At 38.8% G+C, this 20,964-nt stretch overlaps 5 protein-coding genes across 5 annotated transcripts; all 5 read right to left on the bottom strand.

Annotated features, from left to right (window-relative positions):
* Positions 1 to 1,230: 1,230 nt before the first annotated feature.
* Positions 1,231 to 1,955, bottom strand: MELLADRAFT_64764 (uncharacterized protein; the record flags this gene model as incomplete). Its single annotated transcript, XM_007412015.1, has 4 exons — positions 1,231 to 1,376; positions 1,466 to 1,531; positions 1,628 to 1,777; positions 1,853 to 1,955. 4 exons carry the CDS (start codon positions 1,953 to 1,955, stop codon positions 1,231 to 1,233), a joined length of 465 nt encoding a protein of 154 aa, XP_007412077.1.
* A 1,927-nt stretch (positions 1,956 to 3,882) lies between these two features.
* Positions 3,883 to 4,560, bottom strand: MELLADRAFT_124544 (uncharacterized protein; the record flags this gene model as incomplete). Its single annotated transcript, XM_007412014.1, has 4 exons — positions 3,883 to 4,025; positions 4,105 to 4,164; positions 4,267 to 4,407; positions 4,482 to 4,560. The coding sequence occupies 4 exons, from the start codon at positions 4,558 to 4,560 to the stop codon at positions 3,883 to 3,885; spliced, it is 423 nt and encodes a 140-aa protein (XP_007412076.1).
* Positions 4,561 to 9,595: 5,035 nt separating this feature from the next.
* Positions 9,596 to 10,657, bottom strand: MELLADRAFT_108314 (uncharacterized protein; the record flags this gene model as incomplete). Its single annotated transcript, XM_007412013.1, has 1 exon — positions 9,596 to 10,657. The coding sequence occupies one exon, from the start codon at positions 10,655 to 10,657 to the stop codon at positions 9,596 to 9,598; it is 1,062 nt and encodes a 353-aa protein (XP_007412075.1).
* A 1,409-nt stretch (positions 10,658 to 12,066) lies between these two features.
* Positions 12,067 to 12,837, bottom strand: MELLADRAFT_108313 (uncharacterized protein; the record flags this gene model as incomplete). Its single annotated transcript, XM_007412012.1, has 4 exons — positions 12,067 to 12,158; positions 12,236 to 12,313; positions 12,422 to 12,523; positions 12,624 to 12,837. 4 exons carry the CDS (start codon positions 12,835 to 12,837, stop codon positions 12,067 to 12,069), a joined length of 486 nt encoding a protein of 161 aa, XP_007412074.1.
* A 2,157-nt stretch (positions 12,838 to 14,994) lies between these two features.
* On the bottom strand, positions 14,995 to 17,747 carry MELLADRAFT_88704 (glutamate carboxypeptidase; the record flags this gene model as incomplete). The annotated part of the gene is made up of 6 exons (XM_007412011.1): positions 14,995 to 15,135; positions 15,220 to 15,626; positions 15,723 to 15,992; positions 16,073 to 16,297; positions 16,384 to 16,451; positions 16,525 to 17,747. 6 exons carry the CDS (start codon positions 17,745 to 17,747, stop codon positions 14,995 to 14,997), a joined length of 2,334 nt encoding a protein of 777 aa, XP_007412073.1.
* Positions 17,748 to 20,964: the final 3,217 nt, after the last annotated feature.

Raw genomic sequence — 20,964 nt, 5'->3', positions numbered from 1 at the left:
GATCCCATATGTGTCTTCATATACTACCAATTACATGAATCAACCCCTACAGACTTTCCAATTTTGTGATCTTTCAGCATGTGTTCTTGATAAAAAGATCCATCAGATTCACAGTGTTTGCCATGCACCTATAGCACAATCCCCTCCAAGTCCAAGTGGTGTATGTAATGATTCCAGTTCTCCAGAGGCAATGCCAGGTTCTGTCCCAACCCCAGTGATTACAAATCCTAGGTGCGGGGACGTGTACAAGACACTAAAGACTAATGAATGAGAAATGAATCTAAAAACTTAAATTCTTGACTTCTTTTTGAATACCCCCATCAAGATCTTCTCAAAATTCCTTCTTTTTATGCAAATCAAACCACTTGTTTTTACTTTTTTTTTCTGTTTGAATTCTTCATGTAGTTTGAACAACTTTGGAGGGTTAAATGTAAAATTACTGATCAACTATTTATCAGTCTTTGGTGTCTTGCACAATAAGTTGATCATTGGGTACAACTAGCCATACACCACCTCTCACCATGGCTTGGGCTGCCCACATGAAGTTCCACAGGTACCTGGCATACATTGGATAAGGACTCTCTGAGTAATAAGTACTTTTCAACAATTATGGTATACAAATATTGTTCTGGAAAACTATGTTTCTGTGAACAAGGTTCCAATTTTTGTTGCAGTCATGTACTCAGGATTCTGGTATTCTGGACTGCTGGGGTGTTCAACCTTCCAGAACACCAGAATTCCAGATACCATTATAATTTTCCTTTCTGATGTTCTGGGAAAAATCTTTTGGAAATTTCCAGAACAATATTTGTATACCATAAATGAAGCACATAAATCACTTGTACAATGAAAACAAAATGCATTTCACTCCCCATGAGGACATGTGATGTTTGCCACCAAGAAATGTGTTAAGCAGAGCTCACAGGGACATCAAAATCTAGGGCAAGGAGATTGTTCTACCTTTTGTATGCCCTCAGGCAACACACCTCATGAACTTGTTGAAAAGAAAAGGCAACTTCTGACGTTTGAAACCCTAGACAAGTGTGGAAATTGGAGACTAAAGAGAGAGGAATAAAAAGTTTCAAAAACCAAAAACTGAATTGATAGATTATGGAGAGTAAAGTATAGTCTAGTCTTTATCTTCCTTGATACATTGAAGCAAACACTCCTCATCTTTTCTCAATCTTTATTGCACATACTTGAGATCTACATATCCGGTCACACCCTTCTTTATGGCTCCTTTGGAAGAGTTATTTTGCCAACCATATAGTTGTCAGAGTCATGAACCTGTACAACTTTAAAAGAGAGTGTTTCTCCCTCATAGGGACCAACTTCTGCTCTCCAGTGAAATGTGACCCCATCAGTGTCAATCACAACTATGTTAAGGAGATCAGGTAGCATCAGATCATTGATTACCAAGTTTTCATTTTCTTCGGGAATTATTAGAAATATTGAAGTGTCTTACTTAAAGCTGGTGTTTCAGCCTGGACCAAATCTGCATATTTGTGTGACACCGCTTCTTTGATGAGATCTAGTGTTCACAAAAGAAAGATGATGAGTTTGAGGAACATTCTGCAATTTGATAATCTTGGCTTCAATGGGAGGTCCAAGTTCATGTCAAACTTACTGCTCTTTTTAACCTTTGACCCTTCACGACGTGTGACTTCCACATCCTTGCGAAGACTACTCGTGATACTAGCTTTGAGTTCTGGGTCTTCCGCTCCTTGTGCCATATACTTTGCAAATGTGGTAGCAAATGTTTGCATCGCGTCAATATCTGCCCCACGACCAAATTAGTTTATCAGCTGCAGCTTGAGAAAATTTCAAATCCAAGTCGTATTCCAGAACTCACCGTGGTCTGATTCTGAGGCACCACTTACCACCTGTATGCTGGTTGATATAGATGGCACAATTAATGAACAGAAAAACAAACTCAAGAACAGCTTTACAATCATTTTGAAAGAAAAGCAAGAATGGAATTGATGGGTGTGAAGCCTAAAGACTTTTGCTGCAAAAAGATATTACCATTAAAAAATCAAAGCGGAAAGTGTCCGATGAAATAAGTCCCGCTCTTATTATCTGGTTGAGTATCCACCACAAAGTTATGTGCCACTTCACCAAGTGGCAAATTATCCTTGTCAGTGTTGTTTGATGGGAGGTCCAATATAAATAACCCCGTGATTCATGACTCGTAGTAAGGCTGCGTCAAGCTTTATCTTTAGGAAATGGATATTTGTTTCTTTTATTCGGGTTCCAAATCGTGTAGCCTTAGGTGATCGGAGCAAATCGCTTATAGAACCTTTGTACACATTTTTTAGCATTCGGCAGCGCATCAGCGCAAGAGAGTCAAAGATGCAGAGGTTTGGCGCAGCCGACGTCCGTGGTAATGAGGCGCAGAAGTTCGGCAGATGTTTTAGCTGGGAAGATAGAGGTGGTCAGAAACTGAGACAGGGTTTTTGCACGCAGGTGGTTATTCATAAAAAGTCAATGGTGTGTGGGGCGGCAAAACACCAGCGGAGAAAGGTGTGGATAATGTGTAGGAATGTCTACAAAGGTCAACACAATAAAAAAAGATGCCGGAAACATTGAGGGAGAAACAGGACCACAGATGATGAGGCCTGTCAAGTGCTGCGCTGGAGAAGATCCAATGAACGTTGAACAATCAAAGAGAGATATTCGCACAAGAACCCTGTTATAGTGCAAAGGTCTCGGGATGGAAACCAACGTTTGAAAGACTAATTTGGCCAAATTGCGTGTATAGATAGCTGCTAGGATCGAGGGGCAAGACTCGTCGGAATATACACTGCGGAAAGATAACAATCAAAGGTCAGAATTTGTAACAAAAGCGTGGAATGGATAACAAATGTCGGGATGTGAATTTAAGTTTGGAAGACTATTCTGAAAACAAGCTCGTACTGGCCGGCCATTTCGCGGGTAAATATCGGGAATCAAGAGGTAAGAGTCATTATTGGAGGAGTGCGTATCCTGGCTGTGTACAGTGCGAAAAGAGACTTCAGCTGGTTAGGTTTGAGCGTGTGATCATCAATTTGGTATAAGACAAAGACTGCTAGTAGTAGAGGTGTTGTATCCTGATGGTCAAGATGAGAATTTTTTGGTGACCTCAGTTCTAATGGGACAGTAGTTCCAAAGCACAATGGGCTCAAGACAACAAAGGATTTTGGTGAATATTCACAACAGGCGTTTTTTTGATCAAAGCCTTATAGGCCACAATGACATATAAGCCTGTGACATGGTCTTGTACAACTCATTTCTGATATATCTCACTCAAAGCTGCCTACCAGAGGAGGCAATTTTGTGGCTATCTTCCATTTAAACTTTTGCAGTGGACAGTATTCCGTTTTGCAAAATTTGCTCCCTTGATTTTATGGTTGTTCTCTCTGTTCACAGAGTAGGTAGGAGTCAGGACATCACATCCTGGGTTCCTTATCATACTTGAGAGACAATCAATCCCTCTTTAGAGCTTGGAAGCTGAGAAGACCGTGCAACATGAACATGCTCGAAGCAAGGCTGATTCTCAGGGATGAAACATCAAGCCGCATGATATCAGTATGGTATTTGATGGATCTATAAGAACTAAGTGAAGGCTGTCTAGGCTGTTGATACCTTTGAGACGAACACTGTGACAATGAAGACCTTGAATGCCTCTTCATCTTTAGTCATGACTTTCCAGGTGAAGGATAACAAAATTCTAGATTCAATCTTGATACTTTACTTCTCATAAAAATAATTTCATTTTTTGAATGCGAAATTTTCTAACTCGCTGCTCCTCCTCACAGCACCTATTTAAAATAATCGGTCTTTGAGGTTCATCCGTCTAATCCTTCCAATGAGAAGTCAGCCTGCAGTCCTTTGTTAACCTTCTTAGGGGGTGTTTGAGTATATTCCTGGTATCTCTATCTCGACAATTTTGATGTTGTTAGAAATGTGGTCGCCGTTAAATTTGAAAGACAGGACTTTATTGCCCTTTTTCCAGCGACGGATGAGCCCGCTCTCCTCGACTACACCTATGTTTTCCAGATGAGCATAAGGTTCCTGAGTGTCATGATTTCCTCGGGGAAAGTCAGAGGTCTCGCAGCATCTTACGTTCAAATGGCTCCTTCACGATGTGTTCGTATCTGAAAGCCTTTGCATCGTCAAGAAAGTCTAGGGTTTGAAAAGAAAGTTGATAAGCCTGGGGCAGGATCTGAAATATGACAACCTCGACTTCGATGGGAGTCCCAGGTGTGTTGATCATGAAAAACATACACTTTTTCTCAATCTCTTTTCCTTTGAATTTGACTATCACATCAGGGGCCATCCAACTATTGAAGCTGGCTTCTGGGTCATTCCATTGGTGTTTCATAAACTGCGTGACATAATCAGCGGTATCATCCATGGCCTTCATTTCTACCCCGTGCCCAGGTTGATTTATCAACTGTACATTCAGAAACGTTCAAATCTGAGTAGTATCTAGGACTCACTCTCTGCTGTAAAAATGGAGGACACATATGACACGAGTATTGAACAGAAAATTGTACTCAAGAACAGCTTCGTCATCATTTTGGGAGAAAAGCAAGAATGGAATTCCCGAGTGTGAAATTGAAGAGGTATACTGATAGAATGAATCACCAACAAAGGACAAAGCTTGCAAGCGTCCAATGTGATACAACGGGCTCTTTTTATATTGCTCCCTGTCCACCAAAGTATTAGGGACCACTCTACCCATTTGATAAATCATCCTTGCAAGTGTTGTCTGACATGAGGTGGATTACAAACACATGATAAGAAACACATGATAATTGTCTCGTAGTAAGGTTGAGTCGAGCTTAATCTATACCAAATTTAACTCCTTTTTAATTGGGTACATGGTTGTGCGGGAAATCGAAGATAATCGCAGATATCAAACATTTGGGGTACTTCCGATAAGTGCGATTTTTTTTGACAAATCACCGTCGCAGCAGAGGAAACTCCGCAAAGAAATTGTATGCGAGTCGCACTCAGGTAGACGACTTCCGGAATGATCAGGCCCAGAGGGTGTAAACATGTTTTGGCCGAGACAAAAAAGTTGGTCAACTAAAACATGGGTTTTGCACGGCTGTGGGCTTTCCAAACAATAGATTAAACCTTTCCGGAGTGGCTGATTCCAGCGGGGAAACGCGTTGCGCCTGAGAGGAAACGTCGCTAAAGGCCGACAGAACAACGCCAAGATGAGAATCATTGGAAGAGAAACGCCCCGAAAGATGAAGCCGATCAAGTCCTGCGCTGGAAATTTTTTGATGAACTTTACACAATCATAGATAGATCTTTGAACAAAAACCTCTGTCATAGTACACAAATATAAGGAAATGAATGAAATTTTAAACATGTATTCCGGACACACGTGCGGGCTAGTCGGCTGTCCCGCGTGTAGATAGCTGCTGGAATCAAACGAGAAGACTCGTTATCAACAGAGGGGTGGGTACTTATCTTGGTTGGATACACTGTGGAAACACGCCGTTTCAGAATCCAAGGCATCATTGGATGCAGATCTGGGGACAGATATTGTCCAAGGATTTGAGTCTGATGGGACCTCAGATTGAAAAATTTGAGGTAAATTTATTGGCTGTGAATATTAATGGTGTACAGACTTGATTAGATTGGAGTACACTTGCTGAGCAGCACTTCCAACAAAGATGCCTTGGGTTGAGAAATCCAAAACACCATCAGAGACAAATCCTTGGTCAGACCTTCACCAAGGTCTGGAAGCCAATACTACCTGAAATTGAAAAATCAAAGGCAAATATGTTGGCAGTGCAGGTAGCTCAACTCGGGAGTGCTCTGGAACAGGTATATCTGTACTGTGGCTGTGTTGTTTCTAGAGTAGCCTGAATATTATGAATACAATCCCAACAATCCATGACTAATAAGGAAACATATATATTTGCTTGCCACTCATATCTCATAATTACATAATATTAATTCCTAACCATATTTGACTTTAAGTCATGGTTTCCAAAAACAAAGCATGATATGATAGGGACTGGGCAAGGTTTTGATGGACAGAGGATTTAGCCACCTCAATAAGCGCATGAATCGCTTGGAAGCTGACCAAAGTCATTTATGCCAACAGGCACAGTGCCCGTTGAAGGAGTCCTCGACGTCAAGGTCACAGTGCTAGCTGATGTTTCGCTCGCAATTGAACTGTTTTCGAACAATATCCATGTTCAGCGTCTACTGAGGACAACGGCTTATGCAGTCAAAACTTAGCCTTTGACTTAAAATCAACACCTACTGAGTGTGACGGTTGACCAAGCATTGATGCTGAGACTATGATGAACTTAGCAGCTGATCACGTGTATGTACATACATAGTCACTCATTTTCAAGACTATTGATCAACGTTGAGAATCAGAATCAGACTTCGACCAATAAGCTCATTACGACATTGATCAATCCTACTACTCAAGCTGATTCTCTTCAAGAACATCACCATCATCAAAGACTTTCCATTGGGAGCAAACCTGATTCAAGGAAAGACATCAAACGATTTCAACAATTCACAACTCATCTCAATCGAATTCAGAACTGTTATCTTCATCAAGTGCAAATCATCGAAGTATGTCGTATCATCAAACTGACTATAATCAACTTCGGAAGCATACTCCACTTCAAGCACCAGAAAACTCCTTTGATATCTCTGAGCCTTTGTCTCTATTTGTTCTGTTATCTTTCCTAACTCGGATCAAGTTCCAACCCAATCTGTCATCACTTTAGATCTATAAGAGCAGGTGTTATCTTTGAGCCTTTGTCTTTGTTTGTATGTTTTGCAATGAATTCAGGTAACAAAGGATTGTTGATCCCAAGACCAATGGCTTTACTTCGAAAGTTTCCGAATCCAGCTCTTGATGCTAAACAGGTGATCATGTTGATCAATGTCTTCATACGCGATTCATCAGAGTGACTACACAAAAAACTAGTTTGTTATTTTTCTTTTATTGAACCTTCCATAGTCGGGTTGAATCTTCTTCATGTGAATAAAAGATCTTTTCTTATACATTACTACCAAGTAAACAAGGCAGCTGGATATGAAGTTGTATTTTGTATAACAGTTCTTTATTACAAGACAACACAATATTGTTTTTTGCTTGTTTGTATGAAACCCTTTTTTTTGTCCTCGTTCTGGTCTGTTCAATTTTGTTTGAGCGGCAGAGCAACATATTTTTTGTTATTTTTGTATAGAAACGCTTTTTAAGCAAGATAAACAAGAGAAATTTCACACTCTGACATTCACCCAGATGTGCAGATGTACGTAGCACGTAGTCTATAGGCTAAGATCTTTATTACAGATGCTCAATACAAAGTGGTTTGAAGCTTGAAGTGGACAAGTGAAGCAAACAGGGGAGCTACATTATGTTTAAAGACAACAACAAAACAACTATGAAGTGCACTGACCCGATAAAACAGCAAAACAAATTGCTTTGATAAAAAATCAAACTCAAACTTGAGTGGGAACTGAGTAGTTTGGCTTGGAGTCCCTGACGGTAGGTGAGCACTCAGGGAGAAGGGGCTGAACAACTTTGAGTAAGAGTAAAGTTACCTTTGTTTGTCTCTGAGCGAAACCTGGCCTTTGTTCGTGTTTCTCAAAGACATGTGTTACATATGCGAACAAAATACGAACAAAATTACACCCTAGCTGTGACCTCAACGTTGAGGACGCATTCAACGGGCACTGTGAGGAGGTGTCACAATGTCTCCTGCAAGCCCAAGAGCCCCGACTTTCAGATGATTTCACCAAAACCAAAGCCAGAGCAACCTGTGAAAGGTATATCAGGCTGTCCAGAAGCGTTCTGCCATAGGCTTTTGGCTGAGGTGGGAGGGGCAAATTTGAATACACAGCTCGTCTTAAGGAGGGTCATGGCTGTGCGCCACCCTATTTTCTCTAGTGCCATAAAGCTTACTAAAAAAATAGGGAAATTTTATATTGATTGAACAGTGGCTTAACTGTTTGCAACTTGCTTTCAACTACATTTGAGTTACAATTTTGCAGAGCTTTGCCCAGTCCCTGATGTCCAGTGTACCATGCATATGTATTTGATTATTAAAGTTCTGTGAGCTTCTTGACCTTCAGCATCATGAACATCTGTTTTCTGAATACAAGAATCTTATCATGTCCATATGCCAGTCACAATTTTCTTAAATAAATCACATTGGACTATGTTTGTGGCATGAAACATATACAAGTTGCTACTAAAGACTTCTTAAGCAAACCCTACAAAATACTCCAATGAACTTCATTTATCATATGTGATCATCATCCAGACAATTCCATATACATAAACTCAAACCCCACCTGTGTTTCTAAAGCAAATCATTACCATATGTGCAGGGATGGCTACAGGCACTCGAATAGATATATGTAAGCAAAAGTCCAAGGCAATAGAAAAGAAAGCCCATTGACAAACAATTTACATTTCCTGACCAAATCTAAAATGCCTTATCATCTCCACTTCAACTTTTCAAAAAACCAATCACAAAGACCCTTCAATTTATCTTGCCGCTACTACAAGGGGGGAATGCTTATTGTATAGGTAATCTAAGGAGAAGGTTTATTGTAAACTTCTCACATGTACTATAACTTGATTGAATTCAATACATTATAATTAAACTTAATGCATTATAGGAAATCCCTTATCTGATTCTTGCAACCTGTAAGGTAGTTGTCTAAATTAAAATACAAGTCAAGTAAAACTACTTTTGCAGGTGTGGGGGTAGACCCAGAAGGTTTACCCGGTTATTGGAGTAAGCTCGTATTCCTCTTTAATGGGTACCCATTCTGTGGCAATCACAATAAACCCTTGGGGGGCCTTCTCATCCAGGAGGTGAGAGGGTGAAAAAAAGGAAATGAGTTGTGGTTTCAACTCAATCAAGGAGGGTTCCAGCACTAGAGGTGATGGAGTTCAGAGTGGGTGGTGTTGAAGTTGAAAACTTCAACACCAATACATTACCACTCAAAACGTCTGAGGGTATCCGAGTTATAGTACCTGGTACTCATGATCCCATGGCATCCATTTATTTACCTCTAATACCAGAAACTAGTGCCTTCCTCTACAATTTGACTGAAGGCTACTGGCACAAGCTATGAGCATCCTCTTATCTTATCCTGTGAAATGATCCAAAGAAAAAAATTATGAAACCCAAATGATACTCAATAAAGGTTACTTTTTTAAACACAAAGGTTCTCAAAGGTAAACCCTTGAGGGGAGATAAATCGATTAACATTTCTGCATAACATCTAAATAATACTAAAATAAGAAAAACTCTGTTACTTCCAAGAGAAAAAAATCTAGAAAGATAAAAATCTAATACTATTTGATTATTTTAAAACCTTTGATACTTGTTAGGAAAAAATGGAAATAGGAATACAAACAAAATGATACAATTTACTGGCTACACAAGAAAAGAAAACAAAGGATGTATTGGAACTCATTTTGAGAGAGTTTTGAAAAACCTTTTATCTGAATTTGAAAAGGGATCAAAAACCAAAAGAACAGTCAATAAATGAAATCATTCACAAGAAAAATAAAGAAATACTCACCTTTCAAAGAGATAAAAAAAGATCAAGCCTTAATTTCGATATCCATTAATTCTTGATCCTTAATGATCCGATGATTAGTTTTAATAATTTGAATAGGATCAAGAAACAAAAGATAATCAGGTAAACAAAATCCTAAATGTTGATTCAATTCTTCTTTTTTTTCATCATGAAATGGTTTGATTCGTTTGTGATTGGTTTCTAGTTGACTTTCAAGTTCGGTTTCGATTTCGAAAGTTCGTTTTGATTTTTTTGATTTTAATGTTGGATGATGATCATGATGATGATTAGGTGTTGAAGTGATTATGATTTCAGGTTTGATGGGTTTTTCAGTCGAATTGATTTCAACAAGATCTTTTTGAATTAAATTCGAACCTGATCCTTCACTTTCGAGTTTGATTTCCTTTTCAATTTCTTCTTCTCCAGTTTGAGTTTGATTTCGATTTTCATTCAATGGTTTAAGAATCACATAAATCTTACGACTGGTTTGATGTTGACTTCTAGTTCTTACCGGCTTGATTTTACTTTCATCTTTAAATGGTCCCCAAGTTAAACCTCTAGGTGAATCAGTTCTGATCGGAAATTCCCAATTAGAATAAATTTTCTTTAATTCTTTTGAATTGATTGGTTTATCATTCTTAATTGAAAGTAAAGGTAAAGGTGAAACCGGTAATGTTGGTAATAAGTCTTGATCTTGATGTTGTTTTTGATTTGAATTTAAACTTTTAGGACTTTTACATTGAAGTTGATCATTTAAATTTTCTATCCTGTTAAAACTTAAATCTAGTTTGAATTTTTTTGAATCTGAAATCATAGATTTAAACCCCTCATGACTATCTTCTTTTATATCACAATCTTGGTTCTCAGTAGAATAAGAAGATCTCCCTATCGAAGGGTTTCCTTTGATATCAGGTTCTGAAGGCTGATTCAATGAGTTTGATTTAAATTGAGATTCTGCGTAAGATGATTTCGAATTAGAATCTAATGATTGACTTGAATTATAATCTGTTTTATTAAGGTGATAGACATTGTGAGATTGATTTGATGATCCTGCTGCAAGTCGATCAAAGTAGTTTGAATGATCCATAGAAGTTGAGTACAATATTCGAATTGGAGAATGAAGGTTTCTTTAGAGACAAGATTGATTGAAAGGTCTGATGGAAGTCTAGATATTAGATTAAAAGAAGATTAATGTTGATTCAATTTGAAGTTGAAGACGATGATAACTGTGAGTGTGTTGGATGAGTTGGACTTTAGGTAGATTGGATGGGTGACTGAGCTCGGAGATAGGGATAGGGAGAGAGGATATGGAATCTGGATTAGCATCAAGATGAGAATGAGAATTCGATGAGTTTGTGATGATTCACTGAATTGTTATGGAGAGAAAGTTATAAAACATGGTCGATGAGTAAATCCATCTTGTCTTCAATTAATCCCTTGATGGTTTCTCATTTAAGCAACCTTTTCAATCAGATATATTTAGAAATCGTTGAAGAACTTCATGAGTTCAAGTTCAATGAGATGTGAAAATCAATAACAAATAACAAAAGTGAAGCAACAAAGTATGTTACTAGCATGCGAGAAAATGTAAACAAGTGCACAATAGATCGAAGAACACCTTAGCAACAAGTCAAGCGAAATACTCACCGTTATGGATCTCGATGCTGTTGTTTTTCACTCAAGCAATCGATTTTCGTAAGGAGAAATCTAAAATGGAGTGCGTTTGGATTACTTATAGACAAAAGATATCACCAAGCTTGCTCAGCATTGTAAACTTCTTTCCATCAGGTCCAAAGTTGTCTTCATTCTTAGTTCCTCTTACAGATACTGAAAGTATTTCGTCACGGCAGGTAGTTTGAAAATAATAAAAGATGGACTCCGAGATTGAACGTGAGAGTGACTGGGAGGAAGGATGATGATGGTAAAGAGGGTAAAGAGACTTCCTCTCGGCCTTGAGTGGTAAACAGAGAATTGAAAGATGATGTCATCAAATCCGACGTCATGAACTGTAGCCAAAAGATAGATATGTATGAAGAAGCCTTTGAAGACGCTTTCTCATCATGAACACTTTGAACATAATCACCAAACCAAACTATCGATTTTTTCCCTCAGAAAGACCATAGAACCCGTTTCTCATCAAACAATCAAAAAGATCCCTGAACTTTCTTGTTTGTATATCAATCAACAGACCAACTTTCTAATCAAATCGTTCATATAAATCCTAGACTATAGAATATAAATTGATAAAAGAAGAGCATCGAACAAATGACTTAGAGGGATATATAAAGGAATCAGAAGAGATAATGTACAGCTTGAAAAATCATGCGCTCAGATGAAAAAAAAACAGAGAATCATGATATACAATCAAGTCAAAAAGAGGTGATGAGATTTGATAGGTGTCATGAAGAAATAAGTAAAGGACATTCCAATATCTAACCTCTGACATAAAACAGATCAAAGAGTTAAGACCGAGAACCGATTGTGATCACCTAGATTTCATTTATGTTTTCCTCCTTTGAAGAAACTTGCTAAAAGTATACTACCTACAATTGCTGCTCCTCCCATTAAACTCATCCCAATATACCCCTCTAAAGAAAACGAAAACGAAAACATCATCAGTCAGAGCTCTATTCAACAGTCCTTGATCCACTTGAAAATGTATTACCTGTAGTGACACCTTTGGTAATTAATTCAGAAAGTGATTTAGCTTGAAGATTACTTGGTTCTTTTTCTAACAATAAATCTGTTTTCCATCACATTGACATTCGAAGAAGAAAACAAGGGAAAAACCATCAATTAATCATTTCGATTCTTTAACACTATAGAATCTTCATGAGAAAAAAAAACTTACCAATAAATCGCTTTGCTTCACCATAGTTTCCTAATTTATAATGACCTAAAGAAAGATAATAAAGACATTCTCTTCTCCTAGTAGGTTCTTGACGATAAACATCTAAAAAGAAACCAAAAAAAAAACAAAAAAAAAGTAAGAAATCAATCCAAAAGAACCCAACATACATATTCAAGAATCGATAAATTTCAAAAACACATACCCATAAAGATAGCAATCCCTTCAGAAACTTCACCATTCTTAACATTTCCTTTAACCAAACCCCAAGCTAAATTAAATTTAGTTTGAATCGAAACCCATCCTTTACTTTCTTCTGTTTGATATTGTTGTCTTAATACTTTTAATTCTTCTGTACTTAATGAAATCGATACATCAGCTGCATATGGTAATTTATCATTTGAACTTGATCCTATCATTTTTTTGATACGTCTTTTGGTGCTGATTGAGTTGAGGATAGGTTAGATCTGGTTTGTGTTGGATATTGGAGATCGATTTGAGTGAAATATGTTGGTGGTTAAGAGTTGAGGAGAGTTGAGGTACTTTTGGTCGTTGATTAAATTTCGAACCAAGGCTGTGTGACGAATATCCGGCCCGATACAGTCTGGGGCCCCTCAGATTGACCCGAGATTCGATCGGGTAGAATAACAAAATAAAAGGTCACACACTGGAATTCAAACATCTCATGAGTCATCCATCATTAGGCAAACTTCACTGAGTCCCTCTTGAGCCCTACCAGCCTGCTCAAACAAGGGACTCAGAGATCCACAATAATCTAGTGATTTTGAGGGGTCTTGGATCCGCAACCTAAATTTTCCGATGAGGGGGGTTGGAAAACAAGTGCGTGGACACCAGAGCACTCAAATCCAGGTGTTGTTGGGTAGAAGAACTTTGCTTAAATGCTCCATGTGCTTTTACTCTGATGTTGAGTGGATCAAAATCATCATTGGAGTCAATGTCTTGAATGTGTGTTATGTACTCCTGATGAGTGCACTCAACAGCCCCTACAAACCCCCAGATTCGAAGACTCTCAATCAAAGTTGAAGTGCTCTAAATGACACACCTTGTACTTTGCAGGACCACTGTAGCAGTTTTTTGACCCCCTAAATGTGTGAGACCCCACACAATAGGTGGACCATTGTGAATGCTCTTACACCTACATAAAGTCAAAAGAATGGTGTGAGATAGCTGGTTGGGGCATTTTGCCCAAAACCAGTCTCATTAGAAAACCTTTTTTTATGATTTCTACATGCTCCCATCTCAATATTAAGAAGCATGAACTTGAATCTCTTTTGAAATATCTCCTCAGAATACAAACATCTTGATTAGTTCCAGAGATAAATCAAAACCTATTGCTGTGTACCATACAGCAAAACTAAAATTTCACACTTGGACCAATCAAAATTACTGTAGATTTCAACCTGAAGTGCTCAAGGATATTCATATGTCTACCTTTGGAACCACTTGAGCTATTTCAAATAGGAGGGTTTCATTTTTGTTTTACAGTTGTTTGGGTTTTCTTCTTGCCAAATATTTGTGTAAATTTGCGGCTTATAAAAATTTGGGATGTAGTTAACAAAATTACAAGTTCTTGGATTTTTTGCAAAACTATGAATTTGTGATTTTGTTTTTACAGTAAAAGCTGCAAAATTGCCATTGCTTGACTTGAGCCCCCCTACTGAACTGAACCCATCTCTTCATATATGTCCTCACCACTAGACACAGTGCAACGTACAAACCACTTAAATTGGTCAAATGTGGTGACTGGTGACTGTGATCTATGAGCACTTTCAGGCCTTCATCATGTTCAAGGTGCATTCATGCCTGGTGACCTTTTGACCAACCCTTGATGAAAGACAACACTCCAGAAAGATTTGAACCACTTAACCCAGATATTGTGTTGAGTGACCTTATCACCAGATCAATTTAAGAAGGCCTACAAAGTGGACATCCATGTCCTTTTCAAAATTCATACAGACAATGAGGTAGATGTCAACACTTCCCTAATAAACAAAGCAACCAATGCTACCATCAATATGGACAGCTGCCTCATTGCCTATATGGATCTTGGATTAGACATGCATCATCATCTTGTTGGCCTTGTTCAATTGGTCTGACACAACACAATGAGTCAAGTTGGTTGTACAGGGTGATGGTCAAAAACTTCCATCTCAACAGAAAATACATCTTACATCCATCAAACCCAAAAGTTTCTACTAAGAAAATGGGACATATAATAGGGGATTCCAAGTCAAGAAATTTACAGTAGTTTACAGTCCAACAAGTTGTCCTATCTTACAAACTATACCATAAATTTAATAAAATCAGGACACCATTTTAGGTGTCCCAAATGCTGTTGACTGTATATTTGCAGAAAAAAAGCACCATAAAATTTAAACAACTTGTCCGTTTTTTAAAAAGTTTCACAAACATTTTCTGACTTGTAACCCCCTAATAGCTTAAAAATCAATCAATGATAATTTAATACATTCTTCATATCCTACAACCCCCCCAAAAAATCTCTAGGTCACAAATCCCTATTAAACATGTAATACAAATTCATTTACGAAAAAAACCTAATTTGCATGACGATGTTTTTTCAAACAGTATATTTTTTGATTTAATCCATTCACTTTTTTCCTATTATTATCAATCACTTTCACAACTCGATTTAATTCTATAGTAGCTAAACTTGAATTTTTATAAATTTTAATAGCCTGTCAAAAATTAAACATGTAATTAAAAATAAATCAGCTATTGACCTGTCAATTGATGATCTCATGTTTTAAACACAATCTTACCTCATTCAAACCCGGAAGAGGTGTAGCTCCATATCCCAAATTAATCCCAGGTGCAATAATCAAATTCCGATACCAAGCTCGACCTCTTAAACCAACTAGATCAATAAACCCACTCTCAAACGATTTCAAAAGTTTATTATACCTTCTTATCTTTTTTGGTTTTACATGCTCTATAGCTAAACAGAGATTATCAACAGCTTTTCTCAATGATGTAAAATCAACTTCTTTTGAGGTGGGTAAATGATTGATATAACCTTTCAAAGCTTTACCATAGGCTTTCAAGTCAATTGGTAAAACTTTTGATTCAGCAAAACGCAATGTTACCAAACCGAGCAGCCGAGCTACCGCAAGATGTCGCTTATAGCCCGGATCGCCAAATTTTTCCATCCAATACGTCGAGTCATAGACTGATGATCACAAGGAAGGTAAGATGTCAAAAAATCAGCCACATGTACAATACCCTTCTTTTTGAAGTCGAGAGATCAAGGAACCATGTCACAAACTCGAGTGGTAATGATACACTGGATCCCCATCTGCAGGACCGAACCCTGCATCGGCTGATGCGATGCCAACGTGTTGAAGGAAAGGTGTAAAATCACTTCCTGAACCCAATGGACCTATGGATATCTCATTTGTAGAATTTTGCTGAGATGCTAAGCGGTCGTATAAAGTACGCTGATCATCTTCTGGGTCTTCAATTTTCTTTGATACATCGAGGAAAACTGGGACGAGCGAGGGTGAAGCGCCAATGTCAAGTTGGGAACCCGCAGCACCTGAAACGCCAATATTAAGGTATACAGGTCAATAAAGCTTGAGACACCCAAGGAATGCACATGATGACATGAAAACTTACTGATATCAGTATTTAAGTAAACAGCTACATTTCTCTTGATCCATTTCTGATGATCTTCAACGAACTCCGTAGAGCCAATCAATCCTAGTTCTTCACCATCCCAGCTGGCAAACAGGATACTTCGGCGTGGACGCCAGCCGATCTTCATCAAGTTTCCAAAGGACTTGAGGATTTCGGTAATCACCGCAGTGCCGCTATTGGGGTCCCCAGCGCCAAAGATCCAGGCTGGATAGATGGAGATACACGGGTATAGTAGGTATTGGGTATTTGGAAATAAATTGCAAGCGCCAGTAGTGAAATGATTGACAAACCATCTCTATGATTTCCAATCACAACCACCTCGTCCGTTATGTGCCCTGGTATCAATGCATACGTGTTCCTATTGAGGCCATACATAATCATATCTAGAGTCAGCAAATTACCGGTTTTCAGAGATATACGTCTGAACATACCAAATCGTTGCCACCTCGTTGGTGACATCGTTGACGATTTGAACATTGGTGTCATTAGAAGGGCCAGTGAAATACTCAAAAGGCCCGAATCCGTTCCAATCGTGCCCCAAACACTTTCCAAATCCTTCCAGGCTTTTCAATAACGGTTGAGCATCATTCCAACTGATTGGTAAAGATGGTATACCAGGTATGCTTTTTGGTTCTACACGCTTAGCATGTTTGTAAGCCGGGATAAAAGGTGTGAGTGGATCACCAGGTTGCATTGAAAGATTTTCAACACTTCCACGTTGAATGCTAGATTGTTCACGTGCTGGACCATCAGGATATGTAACCTGGCCTGCCATTGAAGCCCCGTCTTCTGCGAGATCTGTGTATATGATCACTCCCTTGGCGCCAAACTGTTCGGCGAACGACACTTTCAGACCTCGATATATTTCGCCATATCGTACCAGTACAATCCGATCCTTGACACTGATTCCATTAGCCTGAAGTCGTTCGAAATCCTCCAGACGACCGTAGTTAACATACACCAGCGATCCTGAAGCTTTGCCCGGGTGGCTAAAGCCATGAAATGCTGGAAATTGAGCGGAACCATTTCTAGCTGTTGGATCAGTCTGGTGAGCGTTTTCGAAGAGGGATGCGGTGAAGATGGTAGTATTTGAGGTCGCGTTCCGTAAGACGATCAAACTTTCATTTCCAGGGAAAGTAACAAGTGGATAGTAACGATCAGTCCAAACTCGGGGCTTCGATCCTTTGCTGTATAACATCTTTCGAGCTCGTCGTGTCCCCGCATCAAAGACGTGCGTATCTCCCTGGGCTTTGATTCCAAGTAACTTCTCCCAAGTCGCTTGAGTCAATGAAGCAGTGTGTTCGTCGCCGGAAGTACCCGCAAGATGAGACCTCGACGTATATCGACGGACGATAGTTTGAATCGAAGACGCTGAGAACCCCAGAACGAAGTCATGTTCACTGGTTGGTGCTGAGGAAGGAAATATGAGACCAAAGTTGAATGGGCGAGAAACGAGGTCGGTCAGAATAGTTTGAATGCTATTCCAAGGATGACGTTGAGATGGTATGATTGATTGATAAAAAACGAAGGTGATGGCCGCGAAACCGATTACGCTAAGGAGACTGGAACGATCCCTGTTAGTCCGAAAGGCTGATCTGGTTGAGATATCAGAGTTTGAAGGCTGATGATTGTAAGTTTTAGGATAAAGTCCCATCTTTGGGAGATGACTTGGAGTGCGGGACAAGGTGTGATGATAAAATTCATCAGTTGTCTTGTCAGTCATCCGCGATCTCGATTCAGTATGACGTCATCAACCAGACAAATCATTCGAGATCTTGACCAAGAACTTCATTCCACTTTCTCAAAATCCTCTGACATGGTAAATAAATCAGTCTTTTCATTCAAACACCAAACTTGGAAACAAATGGCTTTCAATCGAATCACTATACATAATCATCGAGTTCTTCGTAGCGCAACCCGAAACCAGGCGCTTGCCGACCATGGAATGTGCCTACAACATCCTACAACCCTTTCCCTGCCAAAGCTACGACATCTGCGGTTTCAACATTCCAATGGAAACATTGATGCAATTTCTGATCTGTGTTAAACCACTAAAGGGACTCTGAAAGTGATAGGATATGTCACATATTCTCCAAATTCAGCTATCAGAATGGCCATTGAACCTCTGAAGGACACCCTTCAAGGTCTTTTTATAAATTTGATTCCAAATAACTTTCCAACTGTGATCATCAATATGACGTTGCCACAGCATTGTGTTATACGAAGCTTGTCTTTCACGGTAGATCCAGATCCAAACTCTTTTCTTTGACTTCAATCACCAATCTTTCAAACTGTTTAAACCTTGGTTACAACTCTCAAGTATGGAAAAGACTATTGGGAAACAGTTTTGAGATCTCTTGGTACCGGTTGTCTTCAAACCCCGTCTAATCTGATACATTTGATCTTCCCTATTGACTGGCATGGAAAAATATAGATGAATCATTAGTCAAAGCTTTTGGGCTTCATGGGATTAAGTGTTATTTCATGCCTTGATTGAATCCTGACAAAATCATGGTTGTATGCAAAAAGCTAATCTATATATTGGATGCCAAATCAGAAAAAAGTGCTGATTTTGCTCTTTTGTTTGATTACTCAAAATATAGGGATTAGACTATGATCTCAATGGGCCAATGGAAAGAGCAAATCCAATCACACAGCTTGATACTTTTGCTAGATCATTATGTTCAAGCAAAAAAATGTGTTGGATGCCTATGTCAAATTCTGTCCTTTGGTGATACACCCTATCATCATATTACTCTTCAAGAGATTATTGGAGCTTATTGGTGGCACATTTCAAGTGATGAGTTTATTCAGCTGAATCACAGATTCCACAAAAGCCCAGCAATCATTCATCAAGCACAAGTAACATCATGGAAAATTATAAATATCATTATGCATCAAGCCTCTTGACATATTTATGAGACCGGAATCTGACCAATAATAACTACAAATTAGTCAGGATACAGTCTTTTCATTGAGAAACCCATACCTTTGTCAAAGAAATCCGGCTGAATAAAGTTGTTGTATCCATGAGCTAGGTCTTTGGCATCCATCCTCCTCATAGCTCAGGGACGTGCCATAATCAAAGCTACTTACTAAGTCAACATCTTTTCACACACCACAAGAGCTGTTGGGTATGATAGTGGGTGGCTTCAAATAAGCAGAGAGCATTAATGAGTCCATATTTATTAGGGGGTATGGAGTGTAGACATCTAGGAATGCCTTGAGGAAAGCTCTGGAGACAGAGTTCAGCTGTCTAATGAACTAGCAGTCAAGTGTTTTGCTTTCAAATTGTTCTCTTGAATCTCAGGAAGCAAATTTCAGCATCTGTCACAGGTCAAGATCTGACAATCATGGTTTTTTTTGGTTGGTACATTCATCAATATACACTCTAAAGATACAAAAAAATACTATGATTTCAGTTCCCAACACCAGGAATCATGTGCATATTTTTTGTATTTATTGCTCTCTTCCTGACTCTCAATGATTTTGTATATCAATATCTATGTTTTCTGCCCAGAAAATGTGATATTTTTTGTAGTGTTATGTTATTTACTCAACACAAACCTTTGTTTTAAGCCAGATGTGGTATGGGAATTTGAAAGACCCATTTCATGTACTTAAACTTCAACCTCCCCTGTACTTCTCTGGTAACTCAAGCTGTCAGGTGATCCATGATTGATCATTTTCACCTTTTTCTGAGATATGTACACAAGCTTTGAGGAGAGGTGAAACAGAACTCCATGGATCATCCAGTAGCAGTAATTCAAGAAAATGTAAAGACAAGGTTGGAGCTGGTTCATATGCAGTGGCTCTTTTATTTACCAATTCCCTTGTCTTTTGAATTGAGGGAAATGTGGATTCTTCACTCACGAAACTTAGTATGAAACATACTAAAAAATCAAGAGAACAGTGTTTGGACAAAACCCTGGGCGATATGCCTAGGGTAATAAATTGCTTGAAATAATAAAAAATATCACACCCTCTCTGACCCGCCTATAAGCCGTAAATCAGAGTGGTGAAGAAGGAGAGGGAAAAAAGAAATAGCGCCAAAATAAAACAATTGTCAGTCATATGAACACAACAAAACCAGTCCAAACACATTTGTAGGCTGAAAAGCCATTAGCCAACGCAGGCAGCAAGCCATTGACACAAGCAAAAAAAAGGTTTTTAATAAAAAACCATTGACCAGCACCAGAAAAGGCTAAAAGCCATTGACCAAAGTGACCAAGCGTAAAAGCTTATGACACAAATAAACACAAACCAAAAACTCACTATCAAAACGAGACTCTAGACCCAATGTGAGCCACGTGCCCGATTACATGGTTCTGATTTTCCGGTAATCGTAAGGCAACGTGACCACGAGTATAAATTAAAAACGTGTCAGACGACCAGCGACCTGCGCTCTTGATCGCCTCCATGTTTGAGCCAGCTTGAGCCATGGCTGTCGCCCCTCCCGACCTCAAAGAATGACCTGAAAAAGATTTGTCGAAATGAAGATGGAATCGAGAAAGAAACCAGGAACGAGTTGGAGGAGTGCCTGATGAAGTTAAGAAAAGTTCATGTGAAGATATGAAGTTGGAATCGCGTTGACGGAGGTAAGATTTCATCAAGCAAATAGGACAGGCGGGGGAATTATAAAACTCTTGAACGACCACTGGAGCACCTAAAAAATTTCTATCGCCTTTCGAATATGGAAGGTGATACTGCATGAATTTCTTGCAAGCTGAGAATCGAAAAGATGAGCGTAAAATAATTTTCCTTGCGTCGAGAAGTTTTGCTGAATTAGGGACTGTCATTTCTCCCAAACGGTGAAGACCTCCAAGACCAACGCTCAGCATTGCTAAAAATAGTTTATCATCATAAGAATG

Source organism: Melampsora larici-populina, assembly GCF_000204055.1.
Source record: "Melampsora larici-populina 98AG31 unplaced genomic scaffold MELLAscaffold_28, whole genome shotgun sequence".
Classification (NCBI taxonomy): Eukaryota; Fungi; Basidiomycota; class Pucciniomycetes; order Pucciniales; family Melampsoraceae; genus Melampsora; species Melampsora laricis-populina.
The sequence above is the reverse complement of the archived record's forward strand: the minus strand, read 5'-3'. Positions and strand labels throughout refer to the sequence as shown.